Consider the following 24,184-nt stretch of genomic DNA (forward strand, 5'->3'; position numbering starts at 1 on the left):
TAATAATGAATGTGTGAGGCTCCCCTTAACTTCCTCTTTCAGGGTTTGGATTCATTATTGCGGTTGTATGGCCAGCTGGTTGAGAATATGTTAGGTCGGGCAGAAGATTTCAAGCCCCAAGACACTCATAAGCTGTCAGCAATACCGTAAATTTTGTTGCCCCCGCACAGTTCTCTTCGATGTGCGTGACAAGGTCAAGGCCGTGCAGTGTTAGCAAGAATTCGATGTTGTTTCTACTACTTTGTCTAGTCACTGCATTGATGGTGGTTCAGAAGCTAAATGGTGCCATGTGCCTTTGCGGTAATTTTAAACAGACATTAAACGCGCAATGTGTCATGGATTCCTAACCCATTCCTGCATCGCCTTGCACAACACGTAGTTGCAGTTTCCATTGGACGCAACTTCGCAGTATTTCTTAGTGCTCGACATACCCTTCAGGTTTTCCATGATTTCCCTAAATCGCTCTAGGCAAATGCCGGGATGCTTCCTTTGAAAGGGCACGGCTGACTTCCTTCCCCGTCCTTCCCTATTACGATCAGACTGATGACCTCGCTGTCTGGTCTCCTTCCCTAAACAACCCAACCCACACCCTTCAGGCTGTGCCAGTTTCATTGCTTGCTCTTTGGAATTTCGTCTACCCCACGATTCAGTGATATTTGAAGCAGTTGATTCATGACATTCGCTGTTGAACCAAGTACCTCAGTGACATGTGAGTCTCAGGATCCATGTAAGAGGAACATTTGTGAAATTTGCAGATGGTTTTCAAGTGGCATCTGAAGAATGGCCTTCATTTAAAATTGTAAAATTGTATTTTTTCCCCAAAGACGCAATTTTTTTTGGGATGTGTCGTTAGCAATGATGGCCTCGTCCTTAAGGACAAGAAATCCGGGGCTATCATCAACCTTTTGGTGCTCAAGAACTTGAAGGAGATGCAGTCCTTTCCGGACAGGATTTCTTACGAGGTCTGTCTAAAAAGTATTGGCCTTTGATTTTCCGGCGCAAAATAGGGACGATAGAGCAGCACCACTGTACTCAGTAAAGGAAGAGATCTTTATGCACATGCGTGAATTTTGTCCCTGCCTTCCAGTGTGTCAGTCGCTGCCTATCGGTAGCTAGGTGAGGTGCTACACAACATGTTCATCAGATTACTGACTCTCTCAAGATGACTTAAAGTGTTGAGCAAACATACTGCATCAAATTTTGTCAAAAGCTTGGTGATTCTCAAAGCGAAACAATTTGTAAGATTCATAGGTGTTTGGAGAAGATGCGAAGGGTGTAACACAAATTAAGGAGTGGTTCGACTGATTCAAAAACAGCTGCACATCAGCAGAGAGAAACCAGTGTTCTGGCAGGCCCCAAACTGCTCAAAATGCAGCTGCTGTTGAGAGGGTGCAAAATGTGGTGATGGTAGATGGTCGTTTGACCATGCAGGAGATTGCCCAAGAGGTTGGAGTGAGTAAACATTCTGCACATGCAATTTTGCGTGATGATTTGAACATGCACCATGTGGCTGCGAAATTCATGCCCAAGTTGTTGTTGTTGGAACAAGGTGCCCTGCGTTTTGACATTGCACAGGACCTTCTGGACACCACCAATGCTGATCCTGGGTTTCTGAACACCGTGATAACTGGAGATGAGTCATGGGTGTATGGGTACAACCCAGAAACAAAAAGACAGTCGTCGCATTGGAAGCATCCCAAGTCTCCAAGGCTGAAGAAAGTGCGGCAGGTGCGAAGCAAAATTGAGGTGATGCCGACTGCCTTCTTTGATGTCCGTGTAATTGTACATCACGAATAAGCACCAGGAGGACAAACAGTGACAAAGGAGTACTATCAAGATGTTCTCCGGTGACTCCATGACGCAGTTCGGTGCAAAAGACCAGACATGTGGATGGTGAAAAACTGGCTGCTGCATCATGACAAAGCCCCCGCACATTCATCCCACATGATCCAAAATTTCTTCGCCAAACATGGAATTACAGCCATTCGGCAACCTCCCTACTCTCCAGACATAGCTTATGCGACTCCTAGTTGTTTCCAGAATTGAAGACGCCACTGAAAGGATCCCGTTTTGAGAGTTGAGAAGAGGTAATGCGAAACACAATGATGGAGTTGAACACCATTCCAAAAGAAGACTTCCAGAGGTGTTTCCGGCAGTGGAAGGATCGGTGGGTTAAGTGTGTGCAAGCACAAGGGGCCGACTTTGAAGGGGATTAGTGTCCCAAACCTGTCAGTTATTCAAGATATTTTTTATTTTTAGACAGGCCTCATATTATGCTAAATTTGTCTTCCAGACTGTAAAAATCCGCTCTCCTCTTACCTCGCTTTGCAAAAATGGCATTGAATTCATATTCTCTGCAGACTGTTAGTGGTCTTTTCAGTCCCTCAAGCAATGTTTGTGCTCTGTTCACTGTTCAGCTTCATTTATGCTGGGTAAACTGTTAAACCTGCCTGCTGATGCACCCTAGTATGCTGTCACATTGGAACAAAGGTGGCACTGAGCACCAAAGGTGTTTTCAGCAATGCAACTATTGAAATGTGAAAAAGGAGGCACCTAAAAAGTTTCATGCTTCTCTGCATGGGGCAAAGTTCCTACTCCTCACCAACCATAAGCCACTGATTTCATTGTTTGACCCTCATTCTAAGCTACCAGATGCGACTCCCCACAGAATTCAGGGGTGGACACTCTTTCTCAGTAATTATTGCTGTCACATTTGCTGCAGTCCACCACCCAGCACGCTAACACAGATGCATTATTGTAATTGCCGGTGGGAGCTAATCTGGAGCTCAATCAACAGGAGACTCTAGTTTGCCGATTGGATGATACCTTGCAGCAGAAATTGCTGGATTTTCCTTCGATGGTGCAGAAGGTAAGTGCCACCGTGGCTGCTATGCATGACATCCTCACTCGCTCCATCTTCTGCAGTCATTGAAGTGGGATAAGTCTCATCTTAAAGCTTTGGCACAGCGTCATGTCCACAGGCCAGCAATAGATTGTGCTGTTGAACATCTTGTGTGAGCTTAAGCTGACTGTGCACAGAACCAGGCTGTGCCACCGTGTCAGTTTTTCCCCATTGCTAGTCCCAGATCATTCTTGGGGCAGGGTGCACTTCGGCTCTTTGAACTCCTTTTTTGGGAAGCATGTGTTTTCCATATGTTGTGAAACTGTATTCTACTATGTCAGCAGGAGCTATAGTCACATTGTCAGTCATTTTTGCTATCAAGTACTCCCCTGGATCCATGCATCTGATAAAGGTCAGCAATTTGTGTTGCAGGAGGTAGAAGATTTTTGCATTTGCAGTGGTATCTGGCTTCTGACTATCTTTCTGTTACACCCATCTTCTAACACAGAAGTGCAACTCTTGATGACACCAGTTAACGGATACAATTCTGTGTAACATTTGGGTGAGTGCCGGCTATGGTATCTATTAGATTTGTTGCAATCCTTGTCACATGGTGTGGACTGTTATGATCCGTCATGGTTTCCTCATGGTGCTGCCATTTGGGCCCATTCTTTCAGCTTGCAGCTGAGACGGCTGTTATGTGTAGTAGTAGGCCACAAAAGTTGCCATTTGTTTGTGGTAGGTTTGTGGTGGATGTCGGTCAGGAGCAGCTGTCCCATCATTCTAATCAGTTGTGTCCACGATCTGTTGGCTCCACAACACCATTGTCTCTGTGCCAGCTGGGCAACAGGGTTGGTCACAACATTTTCTGGTAGGAGGCTCCCTCTCTGCTGCCCTATGTCCGCCTATGGAATAGCATGTGACGGCGATTGTTTCTGCGAATCCTGATGTAGAGACCATGGACTTTTAACCAGTGCCCTGCTTTCCTCACTTGCCCGTCGATGAGCCCTCGCCTCTGCCAACGCCGGCAGACCAGCTTTTACACCAGCCTCCACAATCTTCCAACATTCCCACAGAGACAGCTGCATCGCCATTGCCTACTTTGGTGATAGACCTGCTGCCAGGAAATTTCACACTCTCTCTGGTTTGGCAGTGGAGGTCTTGACAAAAGCCTGGCCATTTTCAGCCTTTTTATGGGGAAGGGATGTGGTATCCCCACCATTGGACATCAATACGAAGCCAGATTGAATGGCATGGGTTTCATGTCAGAATAGTGCCACAAACTGTCACGAACTGCAGTTACAGAGCATTGTATGTGTGGAACCACTGACCCAGGCATTTACATGCCAGCAGTAATAGACCAGTCTGTCAATTCTTATGCTGACATTGGCCGTCTTGGACCTGACCTTCACACCACACTATTCTCTTGCTTTGCGTGCTAGTCGTTCAGTCAGTCATTGACAGTGGCTGCATTTTGTGCTTTTCTCTGTTCCTATCTCTACTCAGTGTTTGGGCTTTCTTTTTCCCCATAGATTGACCTGCATTTTGAGTATGTTTTCTTTCCTCTTCCGGGGTCCAACTCCCTGGCTTCCCTAGTCTATCCACTGCTGGCTAGAGTAGTTACATTGTGCCGATGGGATGGTTTCATGGTGTTATCATGCTGAGCAGATGCAAAACTTGGTTTTGTGTGTCATGCTATTGCAGTGTCACCACTTTTATTCCATATCATTTGGTTCAGCTTTTGATGTTGCGTGTGGATGCACAATGAAAAAGACATTGTAACATTCACTTAATGTAAATGTTTTTATTCCATATAAGTTATATTTGGATGGAATAAATTGATTAAAGCAGACTATCTTTTCAACTACAATACTTTCATCAATGAAAATATATTGATGTGCATGAAGCACTGGGAGCTCCTTATGAACTTCACTGCGACAACATTCTTGATTTAGAATAAACATTCTCATTGGATTTAAAGTTTGTTACATTTTGTATCTTTTTGGTTTGATGTATAAAATAGCAAAAATTACAATATCCACTTTTTTATTTAATTGATGACTAGTTTTGGCATACCCAAGCCAATTTTCAAATCATCCAGTCAGACAGAATGTTATATTCTGTCCAGCGTGCAAACCATATTAGGACTGTACATACGTGTATATCAAAGTCAAGGTTTTTTTTGTGAACATTGGCAGGATAGACATACGACACAAACATTTTTCAATTAAATAAAAAACTGAATCTTTCAACTTTGGCTGTTTTCTACTGCAAGCTGGTTAGCATAAGTTGCTGTCCCATCATTAACCTAGCATGCTGGAAATCCATATATCTTTCTGCTTTGATGATCAAAAATTCACTTACTTTTGCCTGTTTGCCTTCATATACAAATAAAATTGTTTTCATTTACTAGAAATGTCATTGGGGCTTGTGTTTGAAATATCATGGTAGATAATAGAATCAATCCATGCAACATTACATAGTTAACTCTTGTGTACTGAGTCACTTCATAAAATGCCTGCATATGTAGACAAAAAGCCCCTGCCTTGCCTCAGTCAAATTTGATGTTAAAATATAGCCTTATTGTAAATGGATGACTGAGTAACCCAGTAATAGATGTATTGTTTACATTTCACATTTACTTACAGTCTCTTCTGCTACTCCTTGTCTCTTACACTTTTTTTATTGGAATCGCTTGTAGTTTGAATTAAATTTCACCACTTAAATTACTAGTTTGAGATAATTCTTTCTTCCTTCCAGTGTCTGTACATTTATGGTGGATTATCATTACAACCTACTTTCAGTTCAGTACTTCTCATATGATATCACAAACTATAAAAACAGTATATTAAAACAGTGAAATACAAGGAGCAAATGGTGCTTAGTTTTTTAGTGCTATATATAGCTCACAACCTCAATTGGAAAATCCATTCTCCCGAATTAATGAAGTGCCTTGGTTCAGACATGTATGCAATACACATGACTACACCTATAGGCAAAACATTATGAAAAGCATGAAGATAGTAGAAGAACCAAAATGACCTCTGCAAAGACGTATAAAGACATAAAATTATTCCTGAAATGAGTCAGATACAGTTGTGTTTGATAACCTGCACGAGGATGTTAAATATCTTGTAGATAATGTGGTGGAGTTATGACTGATTTTCTGTTGGGGGAACTCCCGCTACTCTGTTGAAGAATATACTCACAAAAGCTCTTAACATTGGTGTATTAATTTGTAATATAATTAAAATTAATACTATAAAATTACAAAGAAACAGAATGGATAGCCAGTAGTAATACCTTCAAGAGTAAAATTAAAATATTGATGATAGACACACACAAATGTGAAAACACTAATAACAACTTTTGGAACTGCAAATTACATCCTCAGGGAGAAAAGAGAGGCAGGTTGAGAAAGGTTATAAAGAACTGGCAGGTCACTCAGACACAGTGGCGGGTACAGAAAAACCTCAAGGAGGGAGCACTATAGATATCTTGAGCTACCTTTACTTTTACCGTAATAAAATATAATCAAGTCACATGCAAAGTTTAAGTAAATTTTATTGAAACTGATTATACACATATACAAGACAATGCCATCTTACGATACAAAAAAATTACAGTTGTGGTTTTCTTCCTTAAATGATGAAGTTTGTGTGTTTATTCTTCTTGTCAGATTCCTAATTACATTGTCAATAGGACAGTCAATGTCAGGGTGCGTGTTCAACAGAGCTAAACAATTAAGTCAATCCTCCTTCATTGTTGACCTCAGTCATGTCTTTGTATGCCGCAGTGTTGAAAAACTTCTTTCTACTGTAGCAGTAGATGGAGCTAAACAGGCAAATATTTTGTACCATGAGTGCAAAGTAGGATAGTCAAATCTAGGACAAACTGACAACGATTTCATAACAGAAGAACCACGATCATTAAGCGTGCTTATGCTTGTTTGCTTGTATTGAAGAATCTATCCCATTGCTGTCTTTTTAATTACAAAGAGTGATTCTTATTCATAGAACAGTTGTACAGTTAAGCACTGATTCAGTTATGTTCCAGATCATTACCATCATGTTTCAGTAGTTGTGAATACAAAAGTATGTTGAATTTTAAATGATAAATATTTTCTTCAGCAAAATGTTCTCTCATGTCAGTTGTAACATGGTCCAGTGTTTGAATAAAAACAGTTCTTTTCCAGTATGTCATACCATCATCATTATGATCACATTTTTGTCTTTGTCTGCCTGTAAGACGAGGAACACTCATCTTCACTTCTAACTCTTCCATAACTGCCTTCACCTCTTCAACAATACGAGCAGAGTGGCTATCAACATTAGCACTCATGCCGTCGCACACCTTGAGCATAGAATCTAATTTTGCTTTTGCCATTGTGATGTCCAAGCTAGGATCTTGTAAGATTTTGCTGACTGGATATGTTATACTCAGTGTAAACAGGGTGATGATGAACTCGCAATTAGAGAGCTTTGGCAGCCATTGTTCTATCCCTTCAACACTGTATTTGTTTAAGAACTTTGCGAACCGCTTGCTAGACACTGCAAAGAATGATACTACTTCTTCAATAGTACCAAGTGAGTTTCTCACACTTATAACATTGCAAATGCGATAGACAGCAAGGTTGAGCTGATGACTTCGACACGGTGCTACTTCGCATTTGCTAGCTTTCTTTTTTATTGTAGCCACAGCTTCTTTCAATTCTGACATATTAACTGAGCAACCATCTCCTTTGATGGAGAAAGGCTTTCCATTCTCTTTAGAATCATAGTACCTAATACTTCACCAGTAATGCTACACTTTTCATCTAGACTCTCTTGGTGTTCATCATCAATGTTTCCACTACAATCATTGTCTTTATGGATGTCAATGAAACCCAGAAATCTTTCGTGTAATTTGTTGTCACCATCAACATATCTTGCAGCTAAACTCAATTGGGCAACATGCACTATGTCCGTAGTCTCATCAAATATTATGCTGTAGTAATGAGAATCTGTGATATCCTCCAGATTCTCCATAAAATCACTGTTTCACAGCATGAAATTAGTTTGTTACACATTAGTTTACTTATGTAAGTGGCATTCGCTTTAGCAGTCTCAAGGTGATATTTTAGTTGCAAATCTCCAGCGTCAATTCTAAGTCTTAGAAGAGGTCTAAAGTTTCCCTCGTTACTCACTATACTTTTATGATCATTTATTTTCTAATAGACTCCCATCATCTCTATGCCCCAGCAGAGGAATATTTTGCTTTCTGTGAAATATGATTGTTTTTATTATAGGTACAAGACAGTCTCTGTTTTCCCTAATGCTTTCCATTCTCTGTCTTGACATTTGATTTATGACCTCAAGTTCGCGGTTGTCTCCCATTGCCAAAAATAATTTTGCATCTGTTGACACTTCAGTGTGGTACTTGAGCTGAGAGTGGCTCTCAAGGTCACCATCTTTACCAGTAAGTTTGGCAAACTTTGTTAGTGGTTCAGTCACATGTTTCTTGGCAATAATGGATTTCTTTCCTCCGACCATTTTATTATTCACAAAAATTGAACAGTTAATGCAAAGAAGTCCCTTTTTAACTTGTGAGAATACCAGCCACGGGTACTGTTCAAAGTGATTATTTTGCACTTGTCTGTGTTCAACCCATCCCCTCTTATGCTCAGAAGTAGGAAGGATATAACCTTTTTCAGGTATCGTTGGAGCTGTGGAAAGCTTGTGTTTTATATCATCACTAATATTTCCTGACGCTAATATATCTAAATAATTGCCAAATCATTGGGATTAAAGGAATCAGTCAATGAACTTTGTTGTGGAAGTTTCGACGACGTGCTGGGCTGTGCCTGTACATCTGATGGTGTTTCTGCAGCTGAATTGTGACCAGAATCTTCAGATGTTTCTACTTTTCTTTTTCGTATTACATCACAATCCATTTTATTATGTTGTTACAACATAGGTAAATTAGATGCCAATTATTCTCGAATAAACACTTTATTTGCTCTGAAAAATGCAACACTAGTACACTTAACACTCAAACACACAAGGTCACACTCTGCATATTTGTAATATCATTAAGCAGAACACTGACTGTAGTCCGTGGTAATAGCCAATAATCACAGTTGTTCACTTCTTATCACTCCCAAGTTATCAAGACAATTGTAGTTTTCAAACTGACTACCTGTCAGCAACTCCGCTGCCCTTATATATGTGGCTTGGTTGCTTCGAGAACATTCGCTGCCAGAATGTTTGCTTCCAGACTTTTATGGAGTGTGAACAAATACCTACTGCGAAAATGACAAGCCAATATGTACCTCACAACGTACAACATAAGTGTCAGTTTCCAATGATGACGTCATCCTGCAATTTATGTGTGTGGAACTTTTATTGTCGATTCTGTTCGTTTCTAGTGTATTCGATAGAGGGCCTATATAATAACAATGCATTTTTAGGAATCTTCTCGAAAGTCACTATTACTGGAGAGATACCCATCAATAGTTTCCCCTACCTAACTTGTATTACAAGTTACGTATGGGAGACTACTATTAGGTTTTTAGTAAAAATATTGTTACGAGTCTCATTAAAATATTTTTACTGAGAAATTACTATGAATTAATATTATTAATACTTCACAATCAGCCGATCACTCTCACTCTTAACCAATCTTAACATTTGCACTTGCTACAACTAGGACTTTTTCCTTATTCATTCTTCAGTCTTAATATTTCTGCTTCTGAATGTAAACTTGCTTCCTATTTAGCAAATAGTCCATATTTATAATGCTACAAGAAAACAGTAGGATATTCACGACTTTTCTTGAACGAATGCCAGACAGAATAATGTATTGAGATCACTAGAATGTCCGCAACTTTTCTCGTAGGTGTGTGTTAGCTACCGGTGTGCCAGACAGAAACGTATAAAATACACTGATGTGGACGCTCGCGCTACATAGGAAAGTACAACTACTCGATTAACTCAAGTCAGTCGAACTGACTGATGAAAGAAGCAAACAAATAGTGTGCGGGTTGACTGGTGGAGGTGGTGTGACTGGCAATGCAGGCGGCCCCTCAAGGGGGGGTGGGGGAACACGCCCCATGCGCCCCTCCTATGCATCTGCCACTGCTCAGACTCCATAATGAAAGGGGATCACTTGCTGTGAGGATGAAGGGAAACAAAAAAAGAGGCCATAAGCACAATTGTGTGTTTGACTGGTGTATTCGTAATGAACTGCAGTGGATATCAAAGTATTTTTCATCATTGTATATGTATATATCTTCCATATAAATATACTGATGAAAAGTCCTTGTTGAGATATAAAAATAATAGTGAAAGTAACGAATCTCTGAACAATGGAGGTGGTGATTTGCCATGAACAAGACCGAAAACTTATAGTTACAGTCGTTTGAAAATTGCTTGTAAGAAACATATGTACACATTTAAAAACCCGCATTAGCTGTTTTATGTATCGAATTTGCATAGCTACAGTAGTAACTCTTAATGAGACCATGTCAGGAACATTATTATTGTTGTTATTTAATTTCATCTTATCCCTGGAGTTTAAATGTAAGCTTTATGAGCTTCAATATTTCCCAGCAGCTACTTTATGCAGTGTAAAGTTTCTTGTGATCAAAGAGGAACATCACTTAAGTGTGACAAAATTTATTTTTTTGCCGTGAAGTGCATACCAAAAAGTTTGAAAGTTAAACTTGCAACTCTATTACAAAACTAGCTTGCACTGACAAATTGATATTTAGTTAGCATAATGTTTTAGAAATTGTTGGTAGGTTATTTTCCCCCACGAACTCAAAAATGACAGTAACAATTGCTAGTTTTATGCATGATATGGTTGTAAAAATTCTTTTGTTCACCATTTTTACTTCATTGCCATGTCTTACTGTGTTCGGCCGTGCAGCACATGAAGTCCAGTGTTCAGTCTTCCATCTCCTTAAGGAAATTATTTCCTATATTTCTGGTTAAAACTGTTCATGGGATCAAATTATCAGAATATGATTTGAGTTGAAGATTGCTGCTGCTTTTGTTTACTATAGAGGTTACACCTGCAACAACAAGAAGTCAGCAAAATATTTCAAAGGTAGAAGTGTGTATGACTAGAAGTCTTTTAACTGTTGCCTGAGTTTGTGCTGTTTACTGTTTTGGTCCAGTCTTACTTTTCATTTATCAGTCATGTTAAACACTTTGGTAACAATATGAACATCGGTGAATTCTCCTTCCTCCATGGGTTTGTCTTAATTTTTGAGCACTACAGCCCATTTCATTTTCCAAGATGAGTGTGACAGTTATGTCCAAGGAAACGGGTTCCTTTATTCTGAGGTCCACCTTTCTAAAGTTTGCATTTTGTTCAATTTGTGCTGTGTTTCATTAATATCAGCTGTTGTCTGAAACTTTCTCTGACCTTAATGTTATTTATCTTGTGATCGATGGCAAAAAACTTGCGGAACAATTCACCAGCGCAATTAATGAGTCTTGTATTTGTATGTTCTCTCTCATTTACTTGTATCCTTTTTTGGTAAGGCCTAGCTGTAACATCTTCTGTCGTAGTGTCTTTTATGCCATATGTTGCTGGAACCATTTTAAATGATTTTTGTTTAACGTCCCTACTCTAGTCACTCTCCAGAAATATACAACAAACATGTTAAGGAAAGACTCTGCTATAAAATAGATGTTGGTGAGGATACAATATAAATGCCTGTAAAACTTAAAACAATTCCTCTTACCCCTGTAATCATATGAATAATGTATTATCAATGTAGAAACACCACTAGAGCGGAACTCATCCAAGAGTTTTATTTTTAAAATGCTGTCATGGACAGACCTGTGAGTAGGTGCAAAAGAAGAGAATTCATTGCAACACCATTTCCAAGTTCAGAGAAGTTTCAGCATAACTTGAAGTAACTAGAGTGCAAACAGTATTTGATTGATTCATGTATAACAAATTTCCCATTCTCTCGTTTCTTCACCTGTAATGTTAGTAACTAAAGATGTGGTGCCAAGGGGTTGCCACCATGTGCATTTCAGAAGTATTTAGTGCTTTGATCATTCCACAAAGACTCTTGGAGTCCTTCATCAATGATTTAATGTATTCCTGTAGTTGTTTAAACATCTTAGACATACTAAAACTGAAATTACATGTTGTATTATGCTTTGATGATTTAATTTATATAAGTACAAATGGGTGTCCGGGTTTTGTTCAGATGCGATTATGTGTTGCACTTCTGCACTGCAAAAGGATTTTTGGTCTATGGTTTGTGATGTTATAAGATTGTAGCTCAGTTTCTCCCTAGTGGACTTATCCACCTTCCTATATTGCATATGGTTGATCTGTAGGTCCGTGAATATCATTTTATTTGTTTTGACAGTAATTTCTTTAACTGCTGTAGCATTACTCCTGCTCTATCAGTATTTGCAGGTGAAATTTTGTATACTACTGTATTGTATATTTACATATACATTGCCACTATAAATGATCCATTCATTTTCAGAGTTTTATGTTTTCCAGTGTACAAATATGATTGCTACAGGAATAGAACCATAACTCATAGAAGTTCAGTTGTGTCCACCAATTGGCATTAGAAATCACGCACATGCATTCAGAAAGAAGTGTGGAAAAGAACTGCCGTGTAAACAGAGCATTGTGCTTTGGTGTGGACTATTTAGGGACAATGATTGTCTCTGTAAACAGAACCAATTGTCAGATGCAGCCTTGTAGAAAGAGAGGGAAAGTGTCATAGGCAACAATCTACACAAGCCACAAACTTGGAATGCCACATCAAGCAGTGTGGTTTGTTTTTTTTTTTTTTTAATGGTGGCAGTTCCATTTCAAACTATACTGTCTGCAGCTTGTGCAGGAATAAAAATCCGAACGTTATTGCCAGCATCTTCAATTCTGCGTCACACTCCAGGAAGAGCTTGAGGTGAATATTTCGCCTCCAGCAATGAAGCATCCTTTCATTTATCTGGAAAGGTCTATCATCACAATGTGAGTGTGTGACACACTGAAAATCATCATGAAAGTGTGGTGCATGAATGAGATTTGCCAAAGTTAATGTTTTCTGTGCAGTGTAACAGACAAAGCTGTATGGACCATTTTTCTTTGACAAGAAGACTGTAACGGGTATCTGTTACGTCGATATGTTGCAGTAGTATTAGTTTCCACAACTGACTGCTGATTCTGAGAATTTCATCTTCCAACGAGATGTCTACCTGAATGATGAACTTTTCCATTGCTGAATTGCATGTAGTGGTAAAGATTATGTGACTCTGTTCACCCCCCCCCCCCCCCCCAAGTCACCTGACTTAAGCATAGTGACTTTTTTCATTCAGTGCACATTAGGCCCATGTTTACATATCTCTACTGCCAAGAACAATGGAACAGCTCAGAGAATGTACCAATGCTGCTGTGATGACCATTTACAGGATGTCGTTAAATAAGGTGTAGAACGAACTTAACTACGACTTAGATACTTGTTGTGTGACCCGAGATGCACTCATAGCGCATATGCAGAGTGCAAAATGCAAACTTGGTGAGTGTATGGTTCTGTTCATGCGTCAGTTATATTTGGGCATGTAATACTTTGGAGAATATATACCTTTGAAAAAGAATGAATCATTTATGGTAGATCTTGCATGTCAAGCCATGTTGAAACTTCAAATTTTTGAATGCTTCTTTATGCATGTGTTATAGTGTTAAAGAGTGGATATAGTTTCTATTCTAGTATGAAAGTTCCTTCCAAGTAATTCAAATACTTACCAATGTTGATCAGATTCTTGGTGAAGAAAACAAGCGATGTGAAGAAAATACTGAAGACAATTTGCTGTCAGAGGAGACAGCAAAGCTGCAGAGTATCTTCTCAAAACCAATACAAGGACAAGAATCACTTAATATTAAATTACAAGATTCGTTAGGAGAGAGAATAGGCACACTTGCAGCAGTACTACCAATAAATGGAACCAAAAATAATTCTGTCACCACTGCAGATAAAATTATACAGGTAAACATTGTCAGTTTTTACATGCCTTGATAATTTGCTTTGTTAATAGTGGTTAAAACTATGTAGCAAATAGTTATTGTACCTGATGTATCCTGTATGGGGCTCTGTTTCAATTGTGCAGCCTGAGGAGAAGATAGGATAAATAGATCTCAGCAGAGAAGGAAAACTTACCTGCAATAATGAGCCTTAAGTCCAGAAGTCCCTCTGTGAAATCTAATGGCATAGTAAACTAATATACGCAAAAATTGTAACTGAAATTAATCTTATGCTGTATATTTGGTACAACAGATTTGATAAGTATTGCAGAACTGTGCATGATCATTTATTTTGGGGTTTCAGTATGATATGAAGCCCACAGTTGGTGCATTCAAAGGCCCAAAATATCATGACAGAGAATCAGAGAGCACCTTCATATGTCTGGTGGATCTCCTCTCCACCTGTGGGGTTTGTAGGTGGTGCCATAAGCCTCAACAGTGATTGCTAGAGAATTGCGACAAGGGAGTTGCTAATCAACCATGTCCCAAACATGTTTAATGGGTGACGTGTTGGGCAAAAGTGCAGGGCTAAGAAGTTGTAATATCGGTCATTTTTAGCAGAATGCTTGCTGAGTCCTTCTCATATATGATCAAAACACATTCTGCCGAGTTTCTCATGAAGGCTTCTGCAGGACCTCACACTGTAAAACAATTGTGGTCACAACGCAGAGTCCTAGGTTATGTTCATCGTGTTATTTAGCACACCACGTCCATTGCAATCTAGGCAATTGCAGCTTCTAGACAGTAGAAATTGCACAGTCCATGTCACTAGTGTACATGTATATGTCTGCATTCAGCATCAAACAGTTTACACAGATGGGTTCACATCTGTGAGATGCTCGATCATAAAGTAAAGGCTGCAAGAATAGCTGTGCAGCAGCGAAAGCTGTATGGACAATGTGTGGTCATCCTGTGCTGTCATAACAATGTGCAGTTGGGTATATTCGCTGCTTTTTACCCTCTTTCATATTCTGGCTCCTCATGTGCATCATATGTGCAGCTACAAGCCTTGTTTGAGTTGGAATATTATGGCAAGACACTCTTTCTTGGAGGCTAGTCATTCTGCCATTCAAAGTAACTTACATACTACTATGACTGCAGTCTCACGCAATTGAAACCACCAGTTTGTGTCTGTCATCTATTGTTGACGAAGGCATTAATGCCCAAAAGCTTTAATTGAGACAGACTTCTTGTTGTGCCTATCTGTGACTGAGCATCTCTGCTATATGGTGAGTAGCAACTTTCCTTTCCATAATATTGTTATATTTGTTCCTAAATATGGAAGTAAAAAAAAGATAACTAGCAGGACTCAAACCAGCTACTTTATGATTACAGTTTGACTGTACTACGTGCTGACCTACCAACAATTTCATTAATGATGCACAAATATTTTATACTTAACAGTACTCACAAATCTCCAAAGACCTCTTGTTTTTCAGTCTTACTGTTTCAGAAAGCTGATGTTTGGGCAATGACCTCTAAATATGAAGAAAATTACTGTGTGCCACTCCAGAGGACCCCCCTTGTTAGATTGATATAACAGTGAGTGAGCTCAGTGCAACGTTTTTCTTTCCAGTCATACGAGATGGTGCCGTTAAGCTCATGTGTATGCTATCTATCTGGGGTAGAGTGCTTTACTGGGCTTAGTCAGGTTGCAGTTGGTAGCCCTTTCCTACCTGTGATCTTTGAATTGAGTTACCCAGTCAATTATAGGGAGACCTAAATTTAATGTGGGCTCCTAACCATGGTGCTACTGTGCATATTTCAGATTAATAAATCATTGTCATAACTGAAAGGAATGATAAATGATAGGAAAAAACTTAAAATCGAATTAGGATTAAACTCTGAAGCTCCATGTTTCTAGTCTGACACTAACCAATTGGACCAACAAGCCAAATTACAATCTTGATCACTTCTTTCCAGAACACTTTCCTGTACATCCTCGAAGTCTGGGTTTTTCCTAAATTGTACAATTTTCACAAATTTAAGTGTACAACAAGAGCTACACAATTTTTAAATGAATTAATGACACACCTATAGGACAGTCATAGAAGGTGAATTTTGTTCCACTGGAAATTGCTGTTTTTATGGTATAACTGATGGGAAATGTACACATGAACTTGATTTTATGATTTTTCTTAGTCTTTATAACACACGTAGAAATAATATTTAATTCAGCTGGAGAACACTGACTATCTAACCAAAAATTCCAGCAGTAAGATCCTGAAGAATCACCTGCAGAGGAAATTTGTGGAGCTTGCGCAGGTCAAAAGAAGTGCTCAGACGAAACTGGATATTTTTCACATTTTGGTGAATCTTTCAACACACACAATCAGGAAGGCAACTTCAGACGTTCCGTCTAAGGGCACAAATTATTCTGCAACACCTCAGCACATACCAGCAGGAAAGACCATACATGCCATTGAAGTGTCACTTAAGAAACTGTGTCAAATAGAAGCAGAGAAGATCTGACAGGAAATAATGAGAATACTTCACCATGCAAAGCATCGAAAGCAGAATATATCACTTGAAGAGTGAGCCACACAAAGTGGACAAAAGAATAACAAAGGTATTATAATCCTACAGATGTACAAAGGAAATACCAAAATAATAATGTACACTACAATGCATAAGGCAAAATTAGCATGTCACCATATGACCTCTCTTACAAAGAACTAAAAAGTGACCCCACAGGGTAGATAGTGAGGGAGGCACATGCCCTAATTACAGGTTGTAGAATCAATCCTGACACAGTTAAGGGGGGTCACATCTAAAGTTCCAGTGCACCAAGAATATACGGCATACCTCAGGTACATAAGGAAGCCTTTCCTGTAAAACCAATCACTAGTGGGATCAACTAACCAACGTACTATATGACAGAACATGTAGTCCAGAAGTTAAGTCACATGGTCGGCCACATGAAGTGTTATGTTAAGGATTCCACACATTTCGATCAGCTGGTATGAGAACAGCAAGTATTAGTTATGAATTTAATAGTTAGCTCTGATGTAAAATACTGTTTACCAAAGCGGCTATAGCTGAAACCCTTAGTATGCTACAGTAGCATATACCACAAGACATCTGCAGCTTGGTGCAACTGTGCTTGTCATCAAAATATTTTAGCTGGCAGGACAAATTCTGTGACCAGATAGATGGAGTGGCACTGGGTTGCCACCTTTCACCTGTAGCAACTGACTTATTCATGTAAGCATTTGAGCAGACAGTGTGAAGTTCTGTGTCACTGTGCTCATGTTGCTGGCTGAGATGTATTTATGACACATTCATTGTGTGGCCACATGGGGAAGCAGAACTATGCAGATTTCGTCAGCACCTCAGTAGCCTACATAAAAATATACAGTTCACGCTAGAAATAGAAAATAATACAAAAATTCATTTCTGGATGTAACAGCAAACTAGGACACAAAGTGTTTAGGAAACTGAGACTCACCAGCAGATATATGCATGTAGATTCACATTACCATTCAGCACAAGGGAATGCTGTGCTATTTATTGCTGACAGCCCAGGCTAACCATATCGGTGATGCTCTCAAATCTCCAACATGAATTAAATGAGTTCTGGACAACATTTCATGTGAATGGATATAGCAGCAGGGTGCAGTGGAGATAAAACAGACAAAGGAACATAACTACCTCTTCTTGCTGCTCACTTACTTTACATGAGACGTGTCGTCAACTGTGTAGACAGATGCTCTTCCATGGAGAAGTTAAACTAGTGTTCCCGAACAGCAGCAGGGTCAGAGAACTGGCTTTCAAAGGATTCTTTATCTGCTCCCCACACTACAGGCATCCACAAACTTTGTTGTGTATGCAGTTAAGTCAGCATTAGTGGAACTGTGCGACTGATTAGCACTTCCATGTTGGAGTACAAACAACATGCATATGTGGGGCAGCACAACAAATAAGCTATAGCTGAACAGCTTGCTCAGCAGTTGTGGATGTAGCAGCGAAAAATAAGAGAGGCTATTGGGGGCACGTTTGCCAGCTAGCAACTCCACTTGACCCAGGTTTTAAAGTGTAAACGAGCGGCCACAAGAAAACTGCCATATGGTATCACTGTCTCTCTGCAGGGAAACACTACCCTGGTTACAAGCTACTGATTTGTTCTTTGCTACCACCCATGTTCCAGAGAAGCACTGGCAATAGCTGACCTTAAGTCACTTCTTCATAGGCATCTGTACTTGAAACTGTTGACTGCCAACCCAGAGTGTGATGTCAGTACACTTCTGGCAACTGAAATAAAGCAGTATATAGGGACTCTGGCAGTTTGTTTCCCTGAAGAGGACCACCACAAATACAATGTTTTACAGTGATGCAGCATAACACTGAAATTATTTTATTCAAACTTCTTTCTGTTTTGCAGTTTATTGCTACTTATGACCCATTATGTGTTGTTTTTTGTGGGGCGTTGAAAGCTTATATCAGAAAAGAAGGTTCCCCTTTTGCATTAACAACAAATATTGATAAGAGCAAAATAGATAAAAAAGTATTTTCCATGATATTGAGGATTAGCTAGTTGTATAACACTAGAGCTAGCATTGATGGGCATTTTCAAGAATAGATTATCATTCTGTCTTATATTGAACATCAGTAATTATATAGCAGCAATGGAAATTCCAGGATGGAGCAACACATAAATTAAGGGAGAAAAGGCAACCATTCACCAATAGTGGAATAATGCATGAAGCACAGAGACATGTAGCAGAAAATAGTATTCACAGTACCTTTTGAGCACTAGCTCCTTTTCTAGCAAAAATGCACACATTAACACACACACATGTACACCCGAAAGCATACTCCCATCTCACAAAATACATGACCGCTCATATATTTCTTTGTGTCTGACGATGGACTGACAGCTAAAACTACTTAGGACAGTGCTTTTCAAACTTTTTTTGGTTCGTGGGTCCCTTGACCTGACCATAAATATCTGCAGCACCTTTAACACGTGACATCCGACTTGAAATGTAGGGTGAATAGACTTAAGTTGCTTCTTGATCATCAGTCGTCAAATCTCAGCACAAGATTATAAATTGTGTCTTGCGTATCTTTCTCTATATACAGGGTGTTACAAAAAAGTACGGCCAAACTTTCAGGAAACATTCCTCACACACAAATAAAGAAAAGATGTTATGTGGACATGTGTCCAGAAACGCTTAATTTCCATGTTAGAGCTCATTTTAGTTTCGTCCTTATGTACTGTACTTCCTCGATTCACTGCCATGATTTCATACGGGATACTCTACCTGTGCTGCTAGAACATGTGCCTTTACAAGTATGACACAACATGTGGTTCATGCATGTAGGAGCTCCTGCACATTTCAGTCAAAGTGTTCGTACGCTTCTCAACAACAGATTCGGTGACCGATGGATTGGTAGAGGCGGACCAATTCCATGGCCTCCACGCTCTCCTGACCTCAACCCTCTTGACTTTCATTTATGGGGGCATTTGAAAGCTCTTGTCTACGCAACCCCGGTACCAAATGTAGAGACTCTTCATGCTCGTATTGTGGACGGCTGTGATACAATACGCCATTCTCCAGGGCTGCATCAGCGCATCAGGGATTCCATGCGACGGAGGGTGGATGCATGTATCCTCGCTAACGGAGGACATTTTGAACATTTCCTGTAACAAAGTGTTTGAAGTCACGCTGGTACGTTCTGTTGCTGTGTGTTTCCATTCCATGATTAATGTGATTTGAAGAGAAGTAATAAAATGAGCTCTAACATGGAAAGTAAGCGTTTCCAGACACATGTCCACATAACATATTTTCTTTCTTTGTGTGTGAGGAATGTTTCCTGAAAGTTTGGCCGTACCTTTTTGTAACACCCTGTATATTTTCAATCTGAAACAATTGAAAATCCAGGATGGAATGTAACAATATTGAATTTTGACAAAGACCTTATGGGCTGAAAGCTGTTATATGTTACAGTCTTTCTGTTGTGTCTACCTGCTACTCAGCATCTCCGCTACATTGTGATTAGCAACTTTCCTTTTCACAATATGGTTATAGTCCATCCTGGATTTTCCATTGTTTGATTTTTGCCTGATGGCATTTCTTCAATCCTAACCCAGTGCTGTTTTCCTTAGTTACTATTTTCTAATGCATCACTATACTCAATGTCCATCTTCCTTTCTCTTCTGTCCTATGTTTCTATTGTCACTTAACAAACCACACTGCATGCTCTACTTAACGAGCCACACTGTATCAGCCGTCTCTGCCGCGCACAACAGACGGCTATAAGACCACGCTGATTGTTGGTGTAGCACATTATAACCCACGTGACTCCCAACGATATCATTAATCCATACCTTCTAATTGATCACTCTCCTGAATTTTCTTGTGTTATTTCCTACACCTTTCCGGTGCCACACGATCTTGTATCTCATCCTATGAACCCCTCCACTCGCCCCACTATTTCTCCGTTCTATCCCAGTTCGCAGCCAGTAATTCTACCTCATCCTGTCACATCTGCCCTCCCCCTTCTTCATACTTATCCACCCTCAGATCTGCTACCTACAGTAAAATATATATTTATATATTATTTATATCTTTTCTTTGATATCGTGACTTCTTGCCAGTTTTGGTGAGTTTTCACCTTTTGCTATCGTTGACTCCCACAGACTTCATTTTCTTTCCCCCTTTTTCCTCTGTTTCATCATTCTCATGATTTTTCACACATATTTGGGTGTACATTTTCAATCTGTATTTCATGTTGATGACTGCAAAATGTTGCAAAACAGTCAGTTTCCTCTGGAAAATACTTTGAAAAATGATCACTGAGTTCAGTTAAATGAGCCACAAACACAAACTTCAGTTCTTCACTCGGTTGAAAGTTATAGTCTTTTAAACAGTGCAGAAAGCAGTGAGAACATAATGAATACCTTTTCAACCAAATTTTTCTTCCACAATACAAGACTGACATAGTAACAACACTTACTTGCTGCCTCACTACATATCACTGCTAGAGCACATGTAGCTCTATTTCTTAAAAAGCAAATAGACCTCATTATTATTTGTGTGAAGCCGTCGTGATGCTTCTGGTGTAAGACTGCGCACAGTTCAAAAATGCTAGATTAGAGTATTACAAAAGTTTTGCTTGTTTTCATTCATAATAAATAAATATTCCACAGTGAACCAATGAAACAGCCAAATAACTCACTCCTATTTTTTCTTCTGTCCTACTGTGTTCAGTCATATATTTTTGTTTGCTTTCCTTTTTCTTTCTCCTTTTGTATTTAACTATCGATATATGCTGATAGTCCATATTCTATAATTTTTAGGTGGACAGTGAACAGGATGTGACACAGCTCAAATTGGAAAAGCTCAGTGAAGAGATTTCTCAGAAAGACAAAATGCTGCTGGAAATGAAGGAGAAACATCATACTGAACTATCACAGTTGAAGGAGAAAAACAATGCAGAAAGGTGTGTGGGATAAGTTGGTGAAACGATACACTGTGAGAAAAGGCCATTTTCGTTCATGCTTCACTGCAAGTGTTGCTGTTGTGATTAAATATTGTACATTTATCTTCATTTGCAGGTGTTCATTTCCCCTTCTTTAGTTTTTAAATCTGCGAAGGACTTAGAAATAGACCTCTTTTCATATTCGGAATAATGATCAACTTGAGGATCAGTCAAGAACACAACCATAATATCAGTAAAATAATGGCATCTCCACACTGTCCCTAACCTTTCTCCCACACTTGTTTCTCACACACCGTGGCAAAGGGCAGAACATAAAATTAATGTTGGAAGCGTATTAGGTGTCAACATTAGGAAGGGACTTGCACTTTCAGATGCTATGAATGATCTCTGTGCACTGTGCAAATTTACGGTTACATCTGCATCAGCACATTATGACTAGACTTTGAGTGCTTAGTTAACAGTAACAACCAAAATTGTTTCATATTATATAATTATATATAAATTTTTTTCATAACAAAGTTAAACCAAGGCTCAGTTTGTGACTGAAGACAATCAATATTTATCTTTCAGCAGGCTGCCAGGACTAACACTGTTGGAAGTTTTCTGTTGGAGTTTGCTTCATTAGCCGTTGGTAGCCCTTGACCCTATCATGTCTGCAAGAAAGCAGGTCCCCCATATGAAGTTTAGATGGTGGACCAACACCATTGCCCAGATGATAGCTCATGGCATGGACAAGTGATAGTTGGATGTCTGGTGTGGACCAGACTGCTAGGCTTGCCTTGAGAATGAATATTTTTAAATAACTCATCCTTCTCTTAACAATTGCCGATAAATATGAAACTTCCCGGCAGATTAAAATTGTGTGCTGGATCGAACAACTATCCTCCTAAAATCCCTGTGTGCATGCTGTTGTTCATTAAGAGAGATGGTACAATGCCTTACTCCCACCGAGTATTGTTGTAAGCTGCACAACTGATCTGCAAACTATTCCCAGTAATAACATGATGACTTTTATAATTGACAGTCAGGCAGTTTATCAATTTTAAGTACAGAGCTGGTAATTCATTCAATAAAATGTTGAGAAATGTTGCTTGTAGTGAAAAGATTACTTCAGGTATGGAAAGTAACACACACACACACACACACACACACACACACACACACACAGAGAGAGAGAGAGAGAGAGAGAGAGAGAGAGAGAGAGAGAGATATATAATGCTAAATTGTGAGAGCTGCAAAAATAATAAACTATTTTATAAAACCAGCTACCAACCACTAATTTAAAGTCTTTTTCCTTTTTCAACATATTTTATTTTTCCATGCCTGTACTGGTTTTGAACATCCATTCATAGTCAGTTGGCTGCATTATAAGATTAACTGCTAATCAGATGGTTGTTATTTCGTCTGCTATCGTGCCTAACATGGAAATATATTAACTGATAAATATTCATAAGGCGTATGAAGATAAATGAAATTTGGAAATTGCATAGTGGCTGTTATCACTAGTACTTACAGTAAACATGTCTTGATAGCTTTAAAGGCTTGTGTTTTTAATGTTTTTCATGTACCATGCAGTACTATCACGGTAAACATGCCCCAGTGTTAAACAATTCTGCAAAAGCACAAACTAAAAAATGGCTCACCATTAGCAATTTTCAAACAAACAACCTGATTTCATATACACACCACGTATTTATCATTTAATTATGGCTTACGAACATGTTATGGAGCATATAAAAATATACATTGTTCAATGGTGTCAGAGATGAGGCGTAAGATATGACTTTACCATTTATACATTTTCGGCAATAATAATTAAACGTAATTATTCTTTAAAAAATCATATGAAATAATGTGTTTGAAATAAAAATACCTCTTATACTTAACATGTGTTCCATCAATAATTTAATAAAAACCCTTTGAGCGGTGTGTGTGTGTGTGTGTGGGGGGGGGGGGGGGGGGGTGATAAGTTGTTGTCTTTAAACATTTCTATTTCTTCACAGATATTCATAATATTTCCCTTTTCTGCTTACCTGAAAAACTTCCAAAAATTTCTCACACATGTGACACACAAATAAATTCCATCAGGTCTAACATAAATATATGCCTCACATGTTTCTGTTAAATTAACTATGTAACATTTGTTAAGTGTAAGAGGTATTTTTATTTAGGAAGCATTATTTCATACAATTTTTAATGAGTAACTATGTTTAATTACTTTCTGCTGCACATCGATTATTCATCTATTACTGCGTAAAATGTACCAGTGGTAAATTCATACCTTTCATCTCATCGCTGACACCAATGTAAACAATGCATACCTTTGCTTTGTAGCACCTTTGTAAAGCTATCAGTACATGTTAAACAGGTGGAGTGTGTATGAAATCAGATTGTTAATCAGATCGTTCATTGATAAAGTGCTAATGGTTAGCCATTTTTTACTTTGTGATTTCATGGAAGTGTTTATAACACTGAGGTGTGTTTACCATGATCCTTCGGACTGCTACATGGAAAATAACAAAAATGTGAACTTTTGACTCTGTTCAGAAATGTTCACTGTAAGTACTGTTGCTAAGCACCCAACACCCATCATTTACAAATTTTGTTTATATTCAGTCCCCTTATGAACATTTATCAGTTAATATATTTTCATGGCAGGGCACCATGGAAAACAAAACAATTGTCACCCAATTAACAGTACATCTAGTAATATGCCATGTGACTGTGAATAAAAGTTTGAAACTGGTGATGACAAGGAAAAATAAAATATTTTAAAAGGAAAGTGTTTTTAAGTTAATGGTTAGTAGCTGCTTTTATACCATAGATTAAAGTATAGCCATGGAATCCTCACGATGT

At 38.9% G+C, this 24,184-nt stretch overlaps 1 protein-coding gene across 4 annotated transcripts in view; it reads left to right on the plus strand.

Moving 5' to 3' along the window:
- LOC126480916 (uncharacterized) overlaps positions 1–24,184 on the plus strand; it is a 331,145-nt gene that overhangs the window by 202,558 nt on the left and 104,403 nt on the right. For all 4 annotated transcript variants that reach the window (XM_050104327.1, XM_050104351.1, XM_050104343.1 and 1 more), the window contains exons 21-22: positions 13,620–13,847; positions 21,186–21,328. In XM_050104327.1, the coding sequence (XP_049960284.1) occupies positions 13,620–13,847; positions 21,186–21,328 (371 nt within the window). The remainder of the gene's footprint in view (positions 1–13,619; positions 13,848–21,185; positions 21,329–24,184) is intronic.

This window comes from Schistocerca serialis, chromosome 1 (genome assembly GCF_023864345.2).
Source record: "Schistocerca serialis cubense isolate TAMUIC-IGC-003099 chromosome 1, iqSchSeri2.2, whole genome shotgun sequence".
Taxonomy (NCBI): Eukaryota; Metazoa; Arthropoda; class Insecta; order Orthoptera; family Acrididae; genus Schistocerca; species Schistocerca serialis.